At 39.6% G+C, this 20,842-nt stretch overlaps 1 protein-coding gene across 1 annotated transcript in view; it reads right to left on the bottom strand.

Moving 5' to 3' along the window:
- Positions 1–20,842, bottom strand: part of Mtmr10 (myotubularin related protein 10) — a 48,838-nt gene that overhangs the window by 13,645 nt on the left and 14,351 nt on the right. Inside the window, exons 6-13 of the mRNA XM_055623191.1 lie at positions 16,050–16,140; positions 10,184–10,364; positions 8,541–8,628; positions 8,369–8,457; positions 7,042–7,172; positions 5,915–5,984; positions 5,293–5,363; positions 93–262 (exon numbers count right to left, since the gene is read on the bottom strand). Of these exons, the coding sequence (XP_055479166.1) occupies positions 93–262; positions 5,293–5,363; positions 5,915–5,984; positions 7,042–7,172; positions 8,369–8,457; positions 8,541–8,628; positions 10,184–10,364; positions 16,050–16,140 (891 nt within the window). The remainder of the gene's footprint in view (positions 1–92; positions 263–5,292; positions 5,364–5,914; positions 5,985–7,041; positions 7,173–8,368; positions 8,458–8,540; positions 8,629–10,183; positions 10,365–16,049; positions 16,141–20,842) is intronic.

Genomic DNA, 20,842 nt, shown 5'->3' with positions numbered 1-20,842 from the left:
CACACACACACACACACACACACACACACACACACACACACACACACGTATCCTTTTTTAAAAAGTGCTAGAAAAGCAGTAGGACTGGTTACCTCTTTCTCTGACCTCTTCAGGTGGTTGCATCTGTCTAGGAACTGATATCCTGCCATGACCCACTCCTTTTGTATCAGACTCTGAAATCCAATAATTGTCCTGAAATACGGATCCATCATCACTTGAACAAGAGAAGCTACCAGACAACTCAAGTCTCTTCCCTCCTCCTCTGTCAATAAAATGAAAGAAAATGATGACCAAGAGAAATTCTGACTGTAAGTTAGGTAATTCAACATTCTATACTTAAATTGTCTTTAAAAAAAAGTCTATGTAAGAAAATTTTAGTAGATTCTAGCAGCTCTCAAATATAATAAACTTTTTTACAATTCAACTTCTATTTTAATTGGAGACCCATATGAGCCAAAAGAAGTATTAAAGCAGACAAAGTACGGAAGAAGTATTAAGGCAAACAAATTACAATATTTTATTCTAACTCATTTCATTACACACTGAAGCATTAACCATGGAGCTTAGTAGGAAATGGACTTTCATTTGCCATTATTTGCAGACAATTGAGCATACTTTTTTCTTTTTAAAAAATTTATTCTTCTCTCATATATTATATCCCAACTGCTGTTTCCCCATCCTCTCCCTCCCCCTCTCAGAATCCCTGTTTCCCCCTGATGTCATCTACTCCTCTTTTCTTCCCTCCAGAAAAGGGCAGGCCTCCCAGGAATATCAAGCAAACATGGCACATCTATTTGCGATAAGACTAGGCACCTCCCCTCATACTAAGATTAGATGAGGCAACTCATCCAGGAGGGAAAACAAGGCACAACATTGCTCACAGTATTTACATCTCAATGGTTTGTGGTAGAATATCTTTCTAGAATATATTCTACTACTGTTTTGTCAAGAATATTCAATAAAACACAATCTTTCCAGAGTCACCTTACTTCACATGACAATGACTCAGAAGTGAACAATAGAATGGAATTGTCCCTATCATGTGAAAAAGTGGCAAGCATTTCCTTCCTGCCCTGTACAGCTATTTCCCTTTTCTTTTCTGAACTTTGTTTTTTGAGACAAGGTCTCAGTGTAACCCATACTGACCTCATATTTGCACTAAAGGCAAGGGTGGCAATGATCTTCCTATCGCTGAGTCCCAAGTGCCAATATCATAGTTGTACACCTGCCACTCAACCATTATCCTTTCAATGAGTCTAGAATTACCTTGATATCAAAGCTGAGCAAAATGATGAGAAAACTATCACCTGACAGCCTTTGCAAATACAGCTGTAATCGCCATTAATAAAATATTAATAAGACAAATTACTATGGAAATCCAGGAATGTTTTTCCTAGAATGCAGTATTCCTTTACCATTTGACAAAGAAACATCATATTAATAAAAGTCAATAATATTATCATCTCGAGGCAAACTAGCATCTGACATACCTCTGTATTTATTCCTAATTAAAAAAAAAAAAAACAAACTTAGTAAACCAGGAATTAAAGGGAACCTTGTCAAAGTCTTCTTCCAACCCCTATAGCTAATATAACATCATCCGTAATGGTAAAGAACTCAATGCTTTTCCTGTAAAATTAGGAATGAAACAAGGATGTCTTCTCTCAATACTTCTATAGTGCCCTGCAAAAGAGGCTTGAGTCAGAAAAGTTGGGCAAGAGAAAGGAAATAAAGAGCAACAGTATTAAAAAGGTTAAAGACTGTATTTGTCAACAATGGAATCCTGTATGTTAAAGATCAAGGATGAGGAACAGAGGGATGGCTCAGTAAAATGCCTGCCACATAGGGGTGAGGACTTGAGTTCAGATCCACAGCACCCTCATAAAAAGCTGAGTGGGTGCCTATAAGCCCAGTGCTGGGTCAGGAAAAACAGGTGGGTCTCTGGAGCTCAGTGCTAACCAGCCTAGCCAAAATCTATGAGCTCAAAGTTCAATGAAAGACACTAGATCAAAAAATGAGGTGGAAAGTGATTGACAATGACATTGAATGTTGATCTCCATCCTCTACACACATGAACATGTACATAATACACCACACATATACAATAATTTTTTAAGGAATCCATAAAATGGCTACTAAAATAAATGAGAAAGATCACAAGAACTTGATATATCAATGAGTATACAATAAGCTTGGAAATGCAGTTAAGAAAAGACTGTAACCACAGAAACATATATAATATCTTATATGTACTCAAGAGATTTAATACAATCAATGTAAACCTTGTACAATAAAATCTGTAACTACTGCTGACAAATGAAGGAAGACCAGAGTAAATGGGGAGACATTCATTTCACGACTTGGCAGGTTCTGTACAGATACATACAGATGGCACTCTCCCCAAACTGCTCTATGGATCAACATATTCATATAAACACTCCAATAGGCCTTTTTTTTTGAAGACTAGAAATTACACAGAAATACAAATAATCCAGAATATCCAGAATAGTTTCAAAGACAAAGCTGTGTAGTTAAATGTCTCAACTTTAAAGCATACTGAAAAACTTTGTCACTCAAGATAATGTGGTAGTAGCATAAAGAAATAAGCTCAATGGAGAAAATAGTTAAAAATAAACTTTTTCCATTTACACTCTGATTTTCATAAAAGCACCAAAGCAATCTAATGGAGGAATGAAAGTCTTTCAACAAATGATGCTGAAACAATTTAATAGCCACATACAAAAGAGATAATTCAACCTCTTACCTTTCTCTCCCTCTTCCTCTCTCTCTCTTACATACACACACACACACACACACACACATGCTTACACACACATGCACATACATGTACACACATTCATACACACGGGCACACAAACGGGCACACACACACACACGCACACATATTCATTCAAAATAGATCAAAGATCTAAATTCTAAATTCTAAAGCTATAAAAGTTGTAGAAAACAAAACACATGGAAATATCCCTGTCTGTGCCTTGAGTTGGACAAATAGTTCTTAAATATGATAGAAAAATATCCATAAAAATGGAGAAATCATACTTCAAAATTTTAAATTAGTGTTTCAAAAGGCAAAAGAATGGGCAGACAGGACATAGTTGGAGAAAATGCTCACAAATCATGTAGGATTACAAACAGAAATCTTAGAACTCAACAGAAAGATGAAACACAATAGAGAGATGTAAAGGAAAAGTACAGTGAACTACACCATTTCACCTGTGCCTGACTTGCTATAAGCTAGAGGACAGTGCTGATAAGGATGTGGAAGAGTCAGCATCCTCTTCCATGCTGAGAAGAAAAATGTGGTCCAGTTGTAACTAGTCTAACAGATGAAGATATTCTAAAGAGACAACTGTGTCACTAGATCTGGACTTGAAACAATGGACCCCAAAGAAATGGGAATTCCCCAGGAATCTCACACAGGGAAAAGGAAAAGGTACTAGTAAGATGAACGTGAAGAGAGCCCCTGTATAGATGTAGCCCATGGCAGTTCAGTGTCCAAGTGGGTTCCTTAGTAAGGGGAACAGGGACTGTCTCTGACATAAACTCAGTGGCTGGCTCTTTGATCACCTCCTCCTGATGGGGAACAGCCTTACCAAGCCACAGAAGGAGACAATGCAGACAGTCAGTCCTGATGAAACCTGATAGACTAGGGTCAGATGGAAGGGGAGGAGGACCTCCCCTATCAGTGGACTTGGGGAGGGGCATGGGAGAGAATGAGGGAGGGAGGATGAGATTTGGGGGACTAGGAAGGGGGGCTACAGCTGGGATACAAAGTGACTAAACTGTAATAAAAATAAATTGATAATTTTTTTAAAAAGATGAACATGAGGCAGTTGCTGGATATAAGTCTCTTTTTCCTACTTTCTACTTTTAATTTAACTCTTATTGACTAATTGAGGACAGGTGGCTGGACCTGACCTGGGACACAAATTGTGATCCCCAAGTCCAATAACACTGCCCCTTTAGAGCATAATTTGGCTGTTTCTTAGCAAGATGGACATGGACCTGCCACATAATTCAACAGCTTAAAACTATATCTCCCAAAACACATTTGTATGAATCTTCACAGCAGTACATTCTGTGATAGCCCACCATATGGAAACAACCTAATGTCCACCAACAGGTAAATGGATTAACTGATTTACAAACAATGGGATGTAATTTTTAAAAATCACTCATACATATGACATGAATGAACCTCATAAACACTTATGTTAAGTGAAAGAAGCCATAGTCAAAAGACCACATATTGTGTTATTCCAACTAAATGAACTATCTAGAAAAGGCATTCTACAAAGACAGAAAGTAGCTACTTTGGTGCTAAGACACAGGCAGATCTCTGTGAGTTCAAGACCAGCCTGGTCTACATTGCAAGTTCCAGGCCCAGCTGGGACTACATAAGGAGACTTTGTCTCAACTGCTCACAGACCCTCTTTAAAAAAAAAAAAAGACTCAGTGGGCAAAGGTCTTGCTGTATAACCCAATGATGTGAGTTCAGATCATGAAAACCCATGTAAAAGCCAGGTAGAGTAGCACAAGGATCTGTGACCCCTGTGCATCACTACTGGGAGATGAAGCAGAAGCAGGTGTTCAGAAGCCTGCAAGCCAGCTAGCCTAATATACACAGACATGAACAAGAGAGGTTCTGTCCAAGGTGGAAGGCAATGAGCAACGCTCAAGGTCGTCCTCTGACCTCCACACCAGTGACGCTGCATCTGTGTGACCACATCACAACCAAAACACCTCGGCTCTCTATTTACCAAGGCATCAGTATACCCGTGTGCATCATACTTCAACTAATGGTTTTAAACCATACTTTAAATGTGTTATTGAAACAGGCTCAGCACTCCCAAAGCCTTTTGTGGATAGAGAAGCCAGGGCTCATTCCTAGTAAAATGAGAGCACTCACTGATGAAGAGGAGAAAATCATTGGCTATTTCATTTGAATTCTTAATCTCAAACTATTTTCTTAGGGTCACCATTTAAAATGAGTAATAAAGCATTTATTTACGCCAAAGAAAATTTGACTGAATTAGAAAAATAGCAAGATTAGAGAGGATGCTTTGCCCAAATTAGCATCAAGTATCAGCAAGTTACGGGATGGGACCAGGCTGGACACAGTCAAGAGTCTGCAGCATGCCTTGTAGTACTGCAGCTAAAATGGATGCTTATGCTATTGTGCTAATGTGAACTTATGCTAATGTGAACCGTCAACAGCCACAATTTTCTGTCAAGGTATGAGGCATTCTCGGGAATTATTTTAATTACCTTGCAGGACTACAGAGAGACGCTGGCTTTCAAGTATGTACACAAGTTCTGCTGCGTGTTTAAGGAAAGCCCTAAAAAGAAAGGAAAAAAACACTGTTAAATCTCAAACTTCTACTATAAATACATGCCTTTACCTGCTGAGACATCTTGTCTGCCTGAATAAATATATTTTAAAATCAAGCAAAACTCATCACTCACTATATATACACATACTTTAAACTTTTATAAATTTCTCTGTATTAACAGGAATGATTCTTTAGGGAATAATATCAGGGAAATCCATCAACCCTATATTAAAAAAGAGGCTGTTTACATGACGTTCAGGAAATAAAACTTTTGAGGTGACAATGGTAGTGGCTGTCACGATGGTAGAGGTGAGATGGTAGAGGGCAGGGACGAGGAGAGGACTGGGGAAGGCTGACTATGGTAGGGCGGGCACTAATGAAATCTAGAGGTTACAGCACTGCTGATTGTCAGGTTTGGATGCTGCCCTCCAGTTAGATGAGAAGTTAGCCTGAGGGATGGTAGGTGACAGGCACGTGACTCTCTGTACTATTCTTCTACTTCATGTGAGCCTATAATTATTTCAAAATAAAAAGTTAAAAAAGACAAGCCAACAAACCTGACATATTCTAACCACCGAGTACTTTCCAGTGAAGACAACCATTTCTCTTCCGTTTCTTCAAAAGGCTCTGTAATAAACACACAATGCAGTTAAGCTCGTTATGCTTAGTTTTACATAACCAACATCAGAATGAAGCTATTAACAATTAGCTTTGAGGTAGCGGCACACATTTTTACTTCAGCACTTAGGAAGACATAAAGACATATCATGATTCTTTTTTTTTTTTTTTTTTAAAGACAGTGTTTCGCCATGAGCCCAGCCTGGACTCAAAACTCTAGGTCCTCTTGCTTCACACTCTCAGATGCTGAGGTAACAGACATGGGCCACTGCACCAATGTAACATGTTACAGTTCTATAACAAAGCAGAAGAAAACATTCCCCTGGGTCCTGTCTTCTACCTTCTGGCCTTTTCAAGGAAATCCTGGCAAGTCCAGCTAACTCTGTGTCCTGCAGGCTAGTGACTCCTGGCTCTCCAGAAACTGATGCCTAGACTAGTACCCACTTCACAGCACTGCCTCTCCAGGTCCCACTTCTCTTCACCATCACAGCTGCTAGTGTCACCTCTGTGTGCTTGTACCCCTGGAATCAACCACTGCCCTGCCCAGGGTATATATAACCATTCAAGGCTGCACCCTCACCAAGATCTCCTATCTTAACAATGCCTAGTCATCATCCAAGACCTGCCACTTCTCCCTTGCCCAGGAGACACGAGGTTTCTTTGAAATAGGATTCACTCTGCTTCAAAGATGCTTTCATGAGACATCCTTCCCTAACCAACCTGAGTCTACTTAGCTAGAACTCTAAGGTTACACTTTCAACACTTGCTGAGCATAGCCACTAATCTTGAAATCTAATCTTATGCACTGAAATCTCAGTAATGTCAATCTGCTGAGCAAATGCTCCTTTAAAGTAGTCTCTATCTCTCATGATTTGGGGGAAATTTAACAGGTTTGGGGTTTTTTCTCCTCAAAACCGAAATAGGGTTAGACTTCATTTTCTAAAGGTTGAGTCTCTCCTTAGATGAATCTTGCAAATTTTTAAGGAATATTATTTTTCCTGACTGTTCCCACACAATTTTTTATTCCCATTCATTAAATACAAGCACAAAATAAAAATGTCATTACCATTTACACACAGTTGCTTAAGTTTTACAAATGCCGATTGTATTTCTTGAATATTGGGCAAGGTTTTATCCAAATCTGACTTGTAAACATCACTTCTCTGCGGATGACTTTTAGTTATGGCATTGCAAATCCTAGTAAAGACAAAATCCTTTAGTATCTGTTCATCCATTTCTTCAACACTTAACATTATCATTCAAAAGTTCTTATACTTCTTGGGATAACTACACAGGAGTATTATCCTGTGGGGCCTAGTGAGGACCACAGGCAGCAATCAAACTGCCATCACATATAAATCAAATGGAAAAGAAAGAATGTCTAACAGTAAGGCCTGAACCCCATGTGAAGTACCTCACAACTGAGAGGTGAAGTAGGGCCAAGTCAATGGGGTGGAGAGTGTTCATGGAGCAGCATGAAGAAGGTGACCCGGAGGGAAGAACCCTGCTAAAACTCTCTGTCAGGAGAGTGAAAAGACCAGGTAATTTTCAGATGGCTGGAGCCCATGAAATGTGAAGAAAAGAACAGCACCAATAGCACACTTGGGATGAAGCTGAGGAGGCAATATGTGGGTTTATAAGATCTCTGAAACACCAAGTGTCAAAATCATGGGGTGTTACAGATGGAGAAAGGGAAGGAAAAGAAAGGCATCTGCCTGAGAGGCATGGTGGCCATATCCTTGAGTTCAGTTTCAGACATAAAGTTCAAAGTGCCTTGAAGATGTCCACATGGAAGACGTCAAGCTAGCAATGTGTTGGTTACTAAAGCCACAGTCCTTAGTGACCTTCTGTAGAAAGAACTACAGATCAGAAGGAGCAAGAGGCCTTAGAGCCCAGATGATGCTGAGAGAGAATAGGATAGGCTGTGGAGGGCACAGTGCCAGCAGGGAACAAGGGCAGCAGTTGAGGACCTGGGGCACTAAGAGTTGGCCAGCTGTAAACCTGCAGCTCTGAGCATACCCAAGAGAAGCTTCCTACTAGTGATAGGGAGGTTACAGCTGACTTTAGCAGACATTACCAAACAACGGGTGTGTGAAGACCCTCTAAAACAATTTTCTAAGCTATTCTGACTTCATAAGCCTAAATAAGACACATGAAATGAAAGCAGTTTGATTTATCCTGACGTGTCTCAAGTGGAAATCACTGTCCTTTCAATGTTAAAGACACTCGTCTTTATTGTGTTTTATCAAAGATAATTTTACTATACTTACTCTTTTCAAAATGGTAATCCTTGTATATAGTGTGTGGTGGTGCAAACTATTTCCAGTTAGTAAGGAATTTACTGCTCTTGTTTATGATACCAAGTCCACTGGCCAACACACTTTCTCACTTACCTCTGGTCGATTTTCCTCTGTTGCAGCACATCTTTGATGAGGGCCATCCTCACAAGAGCACTGCCGTTAGAGTGGCTCCAGCACCAGAACTAGGAGACAGGCAGAAATCCTCACTTAGCTGGGTACAAACCGTGGACAGCAGCATCAATGATAGCCAACAGAAGTCACTTACTGGCATTCTTTTTCCAACAAAAGAATGGGAAAAGATCTTCAGGTCTTGGTCTGCTAGTGAACTTGGCACGACAAAGTATTCTGGAAGGCTAGATGGGAGAGAAACAGGTCACACATGAGCCCTGTGCTCACCTATGTTCACTGCTGCCATTCACGATAGCTCATCAGGGAAGAGGGAGCCTCAGTTACGAAAATGCCCCAACAGACTGGCATGTAGGCAACCCTGTGGGGGCATTTTCGTGATCGATGATTGATGGAAGACCCAGCCAGCTCAGAGTGGATGCTCCTGCTCCTGGGATGGTAGTCCTGGGTGCTATAAGAAAACAGGCTGGGAAAACCACGAGGAGCAAGCCAGCAGGCCACATTCATCCATGGCCTCTGCCTCCATTTCTGCCTTCAGGTTTCTGCTCTGTTTGAGATTCTTCCCTGACTTCTTTCAGTGATGAACATTGATGTGGAAGTGTAAGCAAATAAAACCTTTCTTCCCAAGTTGCTTATGGTCAAGGAGTTTTATCACAACAATAGCAACCCAATAGTGTCCATCAAATGAAAATATGGTCCATATGCACGGTGGAATTTTATTCAGCAGTAAAGGGAAATGAAACCATGACATTTGCAGAAAAATGGATGGAGCAGGAGTCATTTGGTAAAGTGATACAAGGCAGACTTAAAAAGACAAATACTACATTTTCTTTCTTATGTCAAACCTACATTTAAATTTATGAGGGGGGTATGTTTGTGAAGATCATGAAACTAGGAAGGAGACCATGAGAGGGGACAAAAGTTGATGGAGAAGAGTATGATAGAAAGCAGATAGACGGTACAATTAGGATATAATCAACAGTAACCAGTAATGAAATAAATGATCCAGGCAGTCATCCTAAGTGAAAACTACTTTGGGACACTGAAACCATGATATACGAAATAGAACTTTACACTAGGCAGAGTAAGCAGACAGCCCTTGGGCCTGTCAGTCAGTCAGCACTGCAAGTACATACACAGAGATAGAGAGAACTAGCCAGAGAGGGAGAAAGAGAGAAAACGCACATAGGAAGCAAGCTGGAGACTAGATGGGATGCGCAGGGAAAGGATTCTTGCAAAAACCCTGAGGCTGGATTCAATTACTCCTTAGAATGCAGAAGAACATGTTAAAGAACACCACAGAATAATACTACAATGTGGGAAATTCCACAAAACAACCCAGTTTTGTCAGTAAATATGTAAGTATAATAGAGGTAGTACGAGAACATTGTATGTTAAAGGCCTATGAGACATGTCACTCAAATTCAGTGTAAAACTTCCTTGAATCTTAAATCAACTTTAAAAGACAGTTGTAAGAAAACTGCAGACAAATACTAGATTACTGATGATAATAAAGAATTACTGTCAACATCTTTTAAACACTATGGATATGGATGGTGTGCTTATATTACAAAGTCCTTAACTTTAAAATAAAATAACCTTTAAATCCTATAATTTAAAACAGGTATTAATCATAACTTACAAGTTTATCAATGGAAGTAGAGTTGAGTTCTTCTTCACAGAAGCCTTTTCCAGGTGAGTGCGTGTGTGTGTGTGTGTGTGTGTGTGTGTGTGTGTGTGTGTACCTGCATACATGTGTGCATGTGTTAATATAAGACTTACCAAGTAGATATCATGTAACCCTCGTTGATAGAGCAAACTCTCCACCCAGAAGCGCCTGTCCTCTTGATCTCTCTGTCCCAATCTGAGTAAGTTTCAAACAGCGGTGTTTTCTGGCTGCTGCTACTGCCAACTCCACTCCATACTCCTCCACCTCCTGAGGATACTCCATTAACTTTGTTGGCTGCAGGAAAAGCAATATTATTAATTTTGTTAAACTAGTTTCTTCTCAGCCAGCATTTGCTTGCTCTGTCTCCTGTCACATGCATGCCCTGATGTGTGACCTTCTGTCTTATCTTTCATGTCTCTCCAAAATCTTTGCATCAAAATTCAACCTGACCTTTACCCAGCTCATTCCTACTGTATAGACACCTTTCATGTCTCTGTTCTTGTACTGGCTTTATCTCCTCTGTGCTTGCAGGCCAGCAGGCAACTTGATTTTGAAGACTTCCATCCGATCCCCCTGGTTGCTAATGCTGCTGTGCCACACATTGTTCGTTCTTTTCCCAGGCACTTCCTTATATAACGACCTGTGCCTGCTGCCCATACTTTGTCTCCATTTACCACCCTTATTTTTCAATTATCTCCCATTCCTACCAATTTATGAAAATGAGTTCTGAGCCTCAATTATCTCACTCCTCCAAACTGAGGATTAAGCCTGCCATCTGCATATTTTCTCCACACTGGAGCAGGGAGTGCATGGATTTACCCAACAGCTTTCAAGTCCTCAAAGTACTTTATTTTTCTAACATCATGCTCTCACCTGCTCACTAAACAACTCTTGGCTTTGTCTAGCTACTCAACTTAAGAAGCTGACAGAGCTGCTTGTGTGTCACTAGAAGCTACAGCCCTATCTTACATGATGTGTGTGAAGGAGGGTCTAGACGTCACTTCTTGGAAAGGAGTGTTTCCAAAGATAGGAGCATGCCTAACCTGAGAGTGCCTAAAAAAACGGCAGGAGAGGGGCTGTGCTAGCCAGTCTGATGTCCTTAGGGTGACGGCTCAAACTTCTTGGTCCAGTGTCTTACTGACAGGTGTAAGTGGCAGTTCCTAGGTTGGCATTCCTGACTAGATGCTTTTTTCACACAAAATGTTTCTGTGATATTGGCTTCTCGTCCCAACCTTTTAATGATGCGCCTTTACCAAAAGAATCTAATCTAAATGGCTTCTTTGGGCCATAGAGATCCCTCATGTAACTGTTTGTTTACCATTGTTTCCAACTTTCTTTCTTTTCTGTAGCCATGTAAAATGCCTAAATATCACATGGACATGCTACAACCCATCCTCAGTGATTAATTCTTAACTCCTGGCACAACACTGATATTTTTGGAGAACTTATGATGAGCTAAGTCTCCAGAACAAAAAAGTAAGTTTTTTACCTATTATTCTGAATGCTATAGCAAGACAGTAGGGGGTAGGTGCGAAATTATGAGCACTGAATAACTATGTGCAATAAAGATGCAGAGAAAGGTGGCCAAGAAAGCTATCGTGACTTGACAATATCTGAGCAGAGTTCTGAAAAAAATGTCAAAAGTTGCTAGACTTTTTTTTAAGGAGGAGATGGGCATGCTGTGCAGTGAATGGGACAATGATAAAGCTTCAAGGAATCCACACAGTTAGAGCAGGAAAGCCAGGCATGGTGGAAGAGCAGCTATAGATTACACAAGGCCTAAACTTTAGATCTACGCTACTTAGGAATGGAACCACTTGCCAACCAGTGTCCATTTAAATTAAACTAAAACAAAAGTTAAATAAAATAACTAATGTCAGTCCTTCAGGTCCACTAAGGACATTTCAAGTGCTTCCCAGCTTCTGGGTGCCCAAAGACAGTGCAGAAGAAAGGATACTCCATCTCTGGGCTAGTCTAGCTCACCAAGGCTCTGACATGCTGTGTTTGGAAAGATACTCCATCTCTGGGCTAGTCTAGCTCACCAAGGCTCTGACGTGCTGTGTGTTTGGAAGCCTGAATTTTACCCCTCTACTTTACACTTAGCTAGTAAGTCTGATTTTTAACAGAAATTGACAAAAATTATAATGCTAATTAGCCTGAATGCCCACTTCCCTCTCCACTTCAGTACTTTCTCTGTGGAACATAATACCTAGGAAGTATGCTGGCTGACTCACAGGACTTTCAGGTGCCTGATCTATAAAGCTAGTCATCATATTACTAAATGTAAAGGAAAAAAGTCCGTATGATCAGTCCTTGCTTTTGGTAAGACTCATTTAAAAAAAAAAAAATCTTTCCCAACTTGATAAAGTGTATTTCTCTAGAACCGGCAGCAAACAGCATAAACATTAAAACCAAGGACAGAAAGGATGCCTTCCAGCCAGCACTGCTGTCCTCAGCACTGTACCACAGACTTTGGCTACTTAACAGGACAGCCATCACAAAACAGATAAAGAACACACTCAAGGCGGGGAGAGAGGATTTCAGCAGCAAATCCCCAGCTGAGTTCATGTTGAGTTTTTTAATTTCTGAAACCACATTGAGAATGCTCTACAATTTATGAATTATTTCTCTAGATCTATTTATGAATAGAGAGGTTTTCTGACATAAATTAAGAGCTCTTTGGGGTCCTATGCATGTGTACTATTTTTTAGGTTTCTCTCGTTCATTTCTCAACAGCTGGGACTACACTGCCATTAGCTCTGTGTATCCTTTGGAGAGAGTTCATTTTGCGGTAGGTAGTAAGTAAGTAATCCAACTGCAAATTCTAGTGCTTTCTAAGAAGCCCAGAGGCTTGCTCTGTCCATGCACCACTCAAAGGACTGCAGCAGCCAGCTGATCCAAGGAAGTCCTCTTAGGAGCCCTAAAGTTCCTGATGGCTACCTGAGATTTTATAACATAGCTCTTCAATAGACTAAATGAACCTAGGACCAGGCATTCTTGATCTTGGCATTTTCTATGGTATTTTAGAAATCTAGCCCTAGAATGATGACATTATTTTAGAACTTGTATGTAATTGACCCCACTGGCACTCAGAATGGACTCATGTAACAAGATAGTAAAAATGGTCAATATATGAAAAGAAAGCCTACCACCGTGATGGTGCAGTGGGAATTAAGACATCATAAAGAAGGGAGAAGAAGGTAACCTCAAAATACTGAGGTTGTTCTTAGCAGGAGTCTCTGTCCCTGAGAGCCTGTGATGGAACCAACAAATCTCTGCTTCTATATGCTTCTCCAGGGATTCTGCTGCTTTGGCACCAGCATTCAAGAGACAAGATTTATAGTCACACTGAGAACTCTAGAAGTTCCCCAGCAGCCAAATGACAATTCCTACACTGTTTCAAATAGTTGCATACTACATATTTTTATCAAATAAGTATTTGAAACAAATTCTAAAATACTAAGACCTATATTATTAAACAGGATATTTAATAAGTTCACTAAAATGTCTGTGTTTTAATGGGGCAGCTCTGGATTACAGAAGCAGTTTTAGCTGTCTGTTGCAAGGGAAAACTGCTGACATCAAGCCTGCACCTAACTTTCTGAGAGTTTCAAGCCTTCCAGTCCAGAAGCAATATTCTGACATCTAGCCAGCTTTATAACAAAGGTGAATCTGCACTTTTCTAGAACACTGTCTGCCTAATAATATCTGGATGATGACCGCAGAGCCCTCACCATCTTTGAAAATAAGAGGAAGAGGGTGACTGCATTCTTCTCTGTGCTTGCCTGCTGCAGCGTTTGTGCGAGTAACTGTTCTGAGGCCTGGGGTACTGCATGCTGCGGAGGACCTCAGGATGCTCACTGAAGAGTGTGGATGGCTACTGATCCTTTCAGAAATGGTTCTTACTCATCTCATATGATGCTGGACACAAGAGAAAACTTCACACTGCTTAAGACAGTAGGAGAGTCTTTTCCAGACAACTGCAGGGACAATCTCCAACTTCAGGCCCTATTTGTGGAAACACCTTTGTCACCTACCTGCCTGAAAAAGGGGCTTCTTTAATCCAGCCAATGAGTCAAGGTGCCATCCAGAGGTTCAAGAGAGGGTAACTGAACATCTTTCACTCACAAATTAGTGAACTGTGACTGCAGTGTATGAAAATTTCAGGCTTCCTTTGATCTTAGGGATGCAGTTTATGCTTCTGTAACAGCATGGAAGGATATTAAAGGATGTTACCCTATGAGGAAACTGAGTAAAACTTTGGACAGAACTATGATTATGAAGGACTTGCTGAAGGAGGAGTTAGAAGGATGTACTCCTGAATATTTTAAGTAATTATTAATCATCCAATTGCAATAACCAGTTTTAAGAAAATAAGAGGTACTTCAAGTTTTCTAGATTAGAGATGCCCATAAGAAATAAAGGAGGTAGGATTCAAAAAGTAACTTATGCAGGCATCAGGTCACCAACTGTACAGATAACTGTACTTGGACAACCCAAGCCATCATGTTTTTGCAAAATCATAACCTAACCACCCAATCATTCTTATCAGAATAAAGCCGCATAAAGAACTGGGCTGTGCCACAAGCAAACTGAAGCAGGCTTCCAAGACTGACTCCGGAAATAGGACATCGCACTAATGAGCTTGGTGATCACTGCTCTGTGGCTGATACCCAACATTATGCTTGGTTTTTAGATAGGAAGTGAATTTACATAAAAATATCAACTTCAAAAATAACTGTGTTGCTCAAGCCTAAAAATAAAAATTACTATACATATGGCTAGGGAAAATTAAGTCACAAATACTTGTAGTATCCAGTTTCTATAAAGTACAAAATGAAAGCTGTTCTGAGACATTATTTTCATGTATCATCTCTAGAGTGTTGACAACTACCTTTCACAGTAATGAATATGCACTAAAGCATCTGTGTCCAAAGCACTAACACCAAACTTTAATGCAATGGTACCACAGTAGAAGTGGAGTACCCTTATATCACAAGATATTTAAATTACTGCATTGTGTTGTAAGGTAAGAAATAAAAAGTTCAGTACACTAATAATCTATAAGCCCTAGATCAGTGATCAACCCTCCTAATGGTGAGACCCTGTAAAAGTTCTTCATGTGCTGGTGACCAACCATAAAACTATTTTTTTGTTGCTACTTCATAACTGTAATTTTGCTAGTGTTATAAGTGTAAATATTTTCGGAGGTAGAGTTTTGCCAAAGAGGTGACCCTCTGAGAAGTGCTTCCCTGGACCATGCTGGGGTGAATGATCTTTAGTTGGTTTTTCCTCCCTGAACAGTGGTGGAATGTGTGTTTCAGGCAGCAGCCACTGTGCAGCCACTCACCCCCCAGGAGGCTAACAGGAGACACAGGGTCTGTGTGTGTGGAACCACGTTATCTAGATAGAGTACACTATTTAAAATAGAATTACATGATCACATCTCAATGTTCTTCTTGATGATGTCATAGCTAACATAGGTATGTGGACAAAACTATTTAGTTACCACAAAATTGCCTAATATATATATATATTTGACAAATGCTCATCTTCCTTCCACTGCTCTTATTCAAAACAGAAAGTTGGTATTTTGGAAATCTTAGGAAAGTTCTCTAAAAGGTTTTAACATTTTAGCATTGATATAAAATCATATTTTGCCAGAAATTTTGTGATTTTTCAACTATCTTTTGGGTGGGTTTTTTTGCCAGTTTTAAAATAAAAATATCAGGAGATATACTGATCATAAAATACAGACGAGTGACTACATGTGAAATAGGTGCTTTGAGCCCTACAAACTAGTGCTTATGGCTGTCTGGTCACGTCAGGAAGCACTGACAAAAAGTGGCTCTGAGTGCACGGTGTTTATTTCTCAGCAGCTACCAAGCTAATAATCCTATACTTGTTAAAACTCCAACAAACATGAATAAAATGGACACATGTAAAGTTAGTCACAATACTTAGTATTTTCATATTTACCTGAATTGTGGTATTTTTTCCCAACATATTCAAATGCAAAGAGTAGCTGAAGGTCTGTTGGCTGGGAATAATGAGCTATTGCAAGGCATACCTAGGAAAAATTCTGCATTTAGAATTTGACTTTAACACACTTAGTTAAATGAAATGCACAATAAGGCCTTGGTCACTGAGAGAGCCATCCAGGGGCAGTGACTACTGGTACTATTGACATGTTTTATGCTGACCTAGGATAGAAATGAACTACTTAAGGCCAAGTATCTCATTCGCTGTTGTGCCCCCAAGACACTGTTTAGTCTTTAATTAATTAATAAATACACTGTAAGTATTCAGAATTTGCTGAGTTCAATTTTTAGGTGGAACAACTTTACCCAATAAGCAAAACTTGAGAGATAAAGAAGCATTCTCCAACAAGACAGTAACAACATATCCATTCAACAACAAGGCCCAAAGTTTCAATTTTAGTAGATTTTAAAAATCCTCAGGGATTAAATAAAAAGTAAGTCTAAACGACAGCCACAAGAAATTAAAATTAGTAATAACTATATCTAGATTCAGATAAAAGATATGGCTGGTACAGAGAAGTAGTTTAGAAAAGCATTTAAGTGAAATGGCTTGAGGATAGAAGAGCATGGGCTAGCAAACCGACAAAGCATTGAATGAGTCCTCGTTCCATTAAGCAGTTGCTATGACTTATGTGAACTGTTTCTTTTCTCATAGCCTTGGTCTCCTTCTCTGTGAAATGGTGAAAACATGTGGGTTGTTTTAAGTATTAATAACTGTGTATGCTTAGCCTCAAGGAACTCTGTATATAGATACGTTGTTATTCGCATAATCAACTGGATAGAAGGAAGGACAGTATTCCATGCTTACAAGCCATGGACTAGATTCCCTATGTGAATAAAGAGGAGGAAAAGAAATTTAAGACATGTGGACCAAGAAGGGTAGATGACCTTTCTTAAAGTGGTTATATATGACTTAGATGTGAAACACTAAACCAAAATGATATAATTTTGACAATGAGCAAGCAAGAAAAGTTAATTGCTACTCACTTCATATTACTGATGTTTGGAGTGAGTTTTTTCAAGTTCCATCTGTCAGCTTGTTACTTAAACAATATCTTTTTTCTTTTTTTAATTTATTCATTTTTTATTAATTACAGTCTATTCACTTTGTATCCCAGCTGTAGCTCCCTCCCTTCTTAAACTGTATCTTGAAGCATCTTCTAGATAATAACATTTTTATCATAAAAAGTTAAAACATATAACCAAGGAGACAGAACTTATCACTAGATTTTAGTGAAAGGAAAAGCTCCCTAAAACTTTTATTGCCTTGATATCTCAGTGCCTAGCCACAGAGCTTCCTGTAATTTTACAAGACTACTCTTTGCAATTCTTGTTCCTACATCAACCTGTGTGTTGTTTAGTGTCGAATGACACCTCAACAGAGCCTGCATTCACTGGAGATGAGCCCTTGGGCATGCTCTGAGATGGAGAGGCTAATGGGTGTGGAAAGGTCCATCTTAACAGGCAGGGCCATCCCACACTGCGAAGCGGGGAAGCAGCCTTCTCTGGTCTTGTTACTATGGTATGATGTGACCTGATGCTTGCTTCAAGCTCCTGGTGGCTTGTCTTTCCTGCCACAGACTAACTGTGAGCCAAATAACCTCTTTCTCCCTTAGGTTGCTTTATTACAACAACACGAAGAAAAACTAAGACAGTCTTCTTTGAAGGACTTCTAGCAGCAAAACTCATGCAATCTATGCCTTGACAGAACAGGATCTGCATCACATCCTATTCCTTTGGGCACCATGTTTACTTCTTACACAGACTTACTACACTTTTCACTATGAAATTTTCATTACATTCTGTCTGACTACAGCCACATTCTCTGCCATGCTCATTACTCCTCTCAGCCAGCCATACTTTCCTGTAAACAGCCATGTCTGGTAAACATAATTCTTACTGCATGTTGTAGCATGACCTATGGCATTTTGGATAGGCACTGTGTCTACTGATGACAGCACTCAACATGCTAGCAGTCAGATCAGTTACTGGTGTAGTCATGAAAATGCTACCCAGCACTATAACTAGTCGACTGCTTTTCCTATGAAAATTACAGATGACTAATAGTGGAACAAACATTCATGAAGCAAAAGAAAATAAAGCCTATCTGCAAAGCAAAACTCAACACAACCTATTTCTTAGGCTCCTTTAATATCATACAGCAGCACACTAGCTTAGATATGTCTAAAAGCATGTACATTTAAAGATGATAAATAATATTGTGAAACTGAAACATGGCTCAATGACTTCCATGACAGCCTCTTTTCTAAGAAGGAAAGGGAGCTTATAATAAAATTGACTTTGCTGTTTGGCAGTGTGATTATAAGCATATATGTAGTTACGTATCTGGAGAATAGTCATGTTGCAAAGAAGAGAGAAAGTCAGATATCTTTTTTTTTTTCACTTTTCCCAATACACTGTTTTAAAAGCCTGTGTATAAATTCTTAGCTTCTACTTGAAAGATACTTTGAAAGGCTTTATAAGATCTCATTTGCATGCAAAGTTATTCTTATTTTACAAATATTCCTTATTTAATAATTTTAAAGGAAAAATCTATGGGTGATTTGTCTTCTGACTAAAGCACAACACTGGAGACATCATATCCTAGAGATGATGAACATCCAGCTCTATCACATTTGCAAACAAACCAAGTTTCCTACATTCCAGTGGCTTAACACCAGGAAGGAGTTTCAGGTTTCAGGCAAAAATGACAGCCAGCTCCAGCCAGGTGTGCTTACATGGGAATCCCACTAGTATTTGGAAGACTGAGAAAACATTACCACTTTTAAGGCCAGCCAAGGCTGCAAAGTAAGACTGATTTAAGAAAACTGAAGCCAGGCCTAGAGAGGCAGATTCGTTTACACAATGCTTGCTGCACAAACATAGCGCCCAGAGTTTCATCTCCAGAACTACACCAAGGGCTGGAGGCAGTACTGTGCACTTGTCACCCAGAGGTGGGAAGCACACAGGTCCTTGAGGCTCACTGGCCAGCCAGGCCCAACCTGCTACTTGGCAAGCTCCAGGTTAGTGAGACACCCTGTCTCAAAAACAAGGTAGACAGTTCCTGAGATAGACCTTTGGCCCACACAAACACAGGCCAACATTTATTATTTTGGTCTTTTGTTTTATTATTATTATTATTATTATTATTATTATTATTATTATTATTATTATTATTATATAGCTCAGGTTGCATTTGAATTCAGTATTTTTCTGTCTCACCTTCCCAAATGCTGGTATATACAACCATGCCTGGCTGGCTCTCTAACTTTTCTCCCCCTTTGGTGTTTTTGTTTGTTTGTTATGTGTGTTATGTGTGTGTGCCTGCAATGTCCACAGAAACCAGAAGACAGCATGAGGTCCTCTAGAGCTGAGTTACAGACACTTACGAGCTTGCTCAGAACTGTAAGAGCAGAGGTATGTTTTTCCTACTGAGCTATCTCTTCACCCCTTTCTTTAATTAGATGAACAAAATTCATTTCTAACTGAGAATAAAATAGAGACATCAGATATTTAATTCAATTACCATTAATCCATCTACCTATGTACTTTTAAAATGATAAACTATTAAAAATAATTTTAAAATATTTTTAAAAGAATCCTCCCCCCTTTTTTTGCACCTCAGTTTTGAGCAAGAATACATCCAAAGGACATGGTGGGTCAAAGCTGCTATGAGGAAAATGTCAAATTTCTTTGGATAGACCTTCACCAAATACCATTATTTCCTATGGCAGCACAAGGATAGTAACAGTGAACAGTTCTGCGATACAGTTGCACAAACTAACTTCATTTAGCATGACACAACTGGAAGACAGACAATCAGAAAGCCAGCCAGTGTTAGAGCAGCTTTTAACAAGATGTAATCCAGTGAGCCAATCTAGTATTCTGAGCCTTCCTATTTCAAACAAAAAACAAAAATGCTTTTAGTGTTTTAAAGAAGGATCCATGACTCCCGCATCACAGGATCACAAGTGTGTATCTGATTCTTTTAAAAGAACTTACAAAAGCGAAAGCATCTTCCATAGGAAACTTAACATTAAAGATTCCAGGAAGCAAATCAACTGGGCCTTCACCTCCCGGCTGATTGATAGTCACTGCATTCTGATTTTAGAGACAGGGTATTACTGTGTTGCTTACAGCAGCCTTGTGTTAAGGTTCAGCCTGTCATTGGACAGTGGGTGCACACACTCAGACCCAGCTGAAAAATGCAGGGTTCATTGTTTTTCAGAGATGGAATCTCAAGTTTGTAGCATAGGCTGACCTTGAACTCAAGAGCCTCTGGTCTCAGTCTACCAACTAACTGGGATTACAGGTGTATGCCATGGCGTTGGCTCCAACTGAATTGACACAAAAGCCTTCACTTGAAATTTAAAAACCAGGGCCTAGAGTGATGGCTCAGTGGTGAAGAATAATGGCTGCTCTTCCAGAGGGCCCAGGTTTGAGTCCCAGACTACATGGCAGTTCACAGCTGTTTGTAACTCCAGTTTCAGAGTACCAATACTCTCTTCTGGCCTCTGCAAGCACCAGACATACATGTGGCACAGACAAATATGCAGGAAAAACATTCACACACATAAAAATACATTAAAAAAATTAAAACCCAGTAAGCTTTTGCAACCATATACAACTCTACATTAAAAATATGTAAAACAGAAAAATCCCCATTGCTTTCCTTTCCACCTTCATTTTTCTCATCACTGCACAAAAGGCAAGGACTATTTCTTTTGGGCC

The sequence above is a fragment of the Psammomys obesus genome, unplaced genomic scaffold (assembly GCF_907164565.1).
Source record: "Psammomys obesus unplaced genomic scaffold, mPsaObe1.curated_primary_1811, whole genome shotgun sequence".
In the NCBI taxonomy this organism is placed as follows: Eukaryota; Metazoa; Chordata; class Mammalia; order Rodentia; family Muridae; genus Psammomys; species Psammomys obesus.
Note: the sequence above shows the minus strand (reverse complement) of the source record. Positions and strands in the feature narration are given on the sequence as shown.